This window comes from Portunus trituberculatus, chromosome 38 (genome assembly GCF_017591435.1).
Source record: "Portunus trituberculatus isolate SZX2019 chromosome 38, ASM1759143v1, whole genome shotgun sequence".
Taxonomy (NCBI): Eukaryota; Metazoa; Arthropoda; class Malacostraca; order Decapoda; family Portunidae; genus Portunus; species Portunus trituberculatus.
Genome location: NC_059292.1, coordinates 29,522,962 through 29,526,833, shown reverse-complemented (window position 1 = coordinate 29,526,833; position 3,872 = coordinate 29,522,962). Strand labels below are relative to the sequence as shown.

Sequence of the window (3,872 nt, the reverse complement as noted above, 5' to 3'; positions counted from 1 at the left end):
GTACTTTCAGTTTTCTTCATCGCATTTGCCTTCACTGGTTGAACTTGCACCCCCTTGGACCTCTTTCTTGGATATACCTGGAAGCAAATTGCAAATAAAAAAAAATGTATCAACCATGAACAGGTATTGAAAACGTATATTATTATTATTATTATTATTATTATTATTATTATTATTATTATTACTCTTGTGTATTACCACTCCAGTACTATTGCCTCATGACCTCTTCCTTTGCTTAAAACCTTCCAATAGGCCCTATTCTTCAATAGACTGACACATTGCAAGAAGTGTGATTTGTAAACAGAGAATGCCTGCTATTATTATACTGTACAGTAGAATGTCATTATAATCAGGTGAACAATATGGGTTACCTGCACTTGTATTCCAGTGTCCTGTGTAGAAGGGGTGAGTGGCTCAGGATCAACATGCCCATCATGCTCTATCCTCTGATCCACATGGTCAGGCTGAGGTGCTGGATCTGTTGCAAAAGAGGACATGATAAATATCTGCCTATAACTTATGATAGTCACACTGCCTGTATGACCTAGTACCCTAATGACCATTTGCAATCTGCAAATCATATGTGTGCTATCTGCATTTTATCTATACATAAAAAGAAAGCTATGATATTTACATATGAAAACATTGTCATGAATTACACTGTACTGGCAACTGTAAGTTACAGTATTTACATGCTCTATGGACTTTGGTGAGGTTCCATTAAGTTTTCTTTTGAAGAAAGAATCTCCAGAATCTTCCTCTTCCTCTGCAACCTGTCCCTGTTCTCATTCTGAGGTGTGATCTTCCCCTGGCAGTCGAACTTGTGAGGCCTAACTCCAGGGTGTAGCCTGATATGTCCTCCCATCATGGTGTAATATAAGTAGTTCTCCATGTCTTCTTTTAGCTGAAAATCATAATAAGTTATAAGAATAAATAGATTCTGATAATCTAAAATGAATATAACAACATATACGGCTGTTTTCAATGTAGGGAAAAACTTGCATTTGCAAAGAAAATTACAAAGTATTCAACCAAGGTTAGCTTAATCACTGGTATGTATGTGTCCTTATAGTCCTTACTTTCACCTTCTTAAAGGCCTATTTTCTCGGGGTTAACTCTAGTTCTATTCAAAGAAAACATTAAGCACGTCACTAAGTACAATGATATGTAAAAAAAAAAAAAAAAAAAAAAAAACATTAATCAAAGCTGTTGTGTATCCTATAGCTGCACAATGAGAGATTTTCAGACCTGAACACCTATAAAGTTTGCTCTCTACAACTTCACTAAAAAATGTAGATTTCAGTCAGGAAACATGATACACCTAATAATTGCTTGTATATTATGTTAGGAAAGCGTTATGTATACGTTATACTCACGTTGAAATGATCTTCACAGCAGTAAATATGAGCCTTGGACATGGGAAACTCGTGTCGAGCTGCGAGCCACCAGCCTTTTCTTATAGATAGATTACTTGGCACAGACACAAATATCTTCCCTGGAGTACTCTTGTCAGTATTCTTGCACATCGGCACGAAGCACCAACGACTACGAGTCACGTTTCCAGCCATTGCTCGCGACTAGAAACCTCAATAAGTACAACCAGCTACCTCGAACTCTTGGAGAAACACTATTGTTTTTGTTGTTGGCGGGCTCCGTACCTACACTCACACGTCACGACCAATCAGCATCCATTTCTAAGTCACGTTATTTTTCCTCGACTTTAATCCATATTTTATACCACTTTTACTCATTCATACGAAGAAAAACTATTCCCACAGCTAAATTTAGGGCCTATGTTATCCTTAGAACCAATATTTGAAATAAAAATGTTGACCGGAAACATGTCCATTGTAATAAGGTGGAAAGTTTGATATGTTGATAAGACCTAGGAACAAACTAACGAATACAAAATATAAAGGCATTCATAGTTAAGTTGAATGATAAAAGTAACAATTCTAACAAGGTGAAAAGTTTAATTATGTTGACAAGAATTAGAAGAAATTAGCAAAAAAAAAAATAATAACAACAACAGTAATAATAATAATAATAATAATAATAATAATAATAATAATTCCGGCGTGGTACAAAACACAAACGAACATTAGGTAAAATATCAGGATAACCTGAAAGACACCCCCACATCCGTCCGGTATTTACACACAGAATACAAAATAGACGGTAAACATAGATAAAAGGAATTACTACGTAATACTTAAAAAAAATAAATAAATAAATACAAAACTAAAATAAATTTATTGATGAGAAAAGAAGACATTATCAACAATATGGATAAAAAAAAATTGACGTCGCCATTATTTTTATTCTAAGCAATACAACAACTACTACTACTACTACTACTACTACTACTACTACTACTACTACTACTACTACTACTACTGTGGATCAATAATAATAATAATAATAATAATAATAATAATAATAATAATAATAATACCCCACTAACAACAACAACAACAACAACAACAACAATTTTACCGCATTGCTACAATAATCTTAACCGAAATAAATACACTAACGGATTTAGACGTGAACAAAATAAACTTCCCAGATATTCAGGATTGTGGAAAATAATATATAACTACTGATTGATTCTCTCTCTCTCTCTCTCTCTCTCTCTCTCTCTCTCTCTCTCTCTCTCTCTCTCTCTCTCCACCACTGCTGGGAAGGGAAGGTCTGGAACTTATATATTCTAGAAGAGGAGGAACAGGAAAAGTTTAACTAAGTCTAGGATTTTAGAGCGAAAAAAAGTAATAAATAAATAAAAAGACTGGAGGCTTTCATAAAGTTGAGGAGGAGGCCAAGCAAGAGAGAGAGAGAGAGAGAGGAGAGAGGCGGGAGGGAGTCACATCGGTTTGAAGACAATAACAAAAACACTTATATTCAAAAAGCAGGACGCGCGACGTTTCAGTTTACACACACACACACACACACACACACACACACACACACACACACACACACACACACTACATAGGCATCCTCTTTCTAATCCTTACACTCTACTACTACTTATATAACTACACTTCTCTACCAGCCTCAGACACACACTGATGCTACATAAGAACACTGTACTGTAAAGCTTCTCCCACCAAAAATAGGTTACTAAAGTCCAGACAGGCTCGCTAGTACGTACCAAACCAGTCTTCCATGCAATAAACGCAACATAAAGATTAAAATACAGTCCATCCAGTTTTAGGGAAGTGTGTAAGTTGCCACGTTGAACCAACATACAAAGGGATTGATCGACACACACACACACACACACACACACACACACACACACACACACTTCAATTATTGTCTTTTCTTTGTTTTGATGGCGACTGCTGACTTTCTTTATAATAGTGTGAATTGGAAAAGAAATATTTGTGGTGGTGGTGGTGGTTGTGATGGTGAGGAAGGAAGCTATTGATGAATTGGACGAAGAATATTTATGTGGTGGTGGTAGTGTTTTGCATGGAAAGGTATTTGAATAAGGTATGGTAAAATATAGGAGGTAAATTCTTCCCAGGACGACCGTGCCTCCGATACTGTCTGTCTGTGTGTTAGTTTGGTGGTGTGTACTGTACCAGGCGCTCGGGGACACTTCTTAGAAGTTATAACAAATAGGCTTATTATGAAATAACAGTAATGATAAAAGTGCGAGAGCAATAATGATGATGATGATGATAATAGTAATAATAATAATATTATTATTATTAATGGTGATAGCAATAATAATTATTATTATTATACTGTGTGCATGTATGATGCCAGTAACCTGAGTAACTATTATTATTATTATTATTATTATTATTATTATTATTACACTTATTCTTGTTAGTATTAGTAGCAAGCAGTAGTTGTTATTG

General features: G+C 35.2%; 1 protein-coding gene across 1 annotated transcript; it reads right to left on the bottom strand.

Moving 5' to 3' along the window:
• Nucleotides 1-338: 338 nt before the first annotated feature.
• Nucleotides 339-1,639, bottom strand: LOC123514503. The gene is made up of 3 exons (XM_045272384.1): nt 1,377-1,639; nt 693-904; nt 339-478 (listed from the first exon to the last, which is right to left on the bottom strand). Exons 1-2 carry the CDS (start codon nt 1,566-1,568, stop codon nt 698-700), a joined length of 399 nt encoding a protein of 132 aa, XP_045128319.1. The 5' UTR covers nt 1,569-1,639; the 3' UTR covers nt 339-478; nt 693-697.
• Nucleotides 1,640-3,872: the final 2,233 nt, after the last annotated feature.

What these genes read in the sequence shown, in the direction of transcription:
- LOC123514503 (XM_045272384.1), bottom strand. Translation starts at nt 1,568, where the DNA reads ATGGCTGGAAACGTGACTCGTAGTCGTTGGTGCTTCGTGCCGATGTGC. An exon ending in GCTGTGAAGATCATTTCAAC is followed by an intron (nt 905 to 1,376) that starts GTGAGTATAACG and finishes TATGATTTTCAG; the next exon opens with CTAAAAGAAGACATGGAGAA.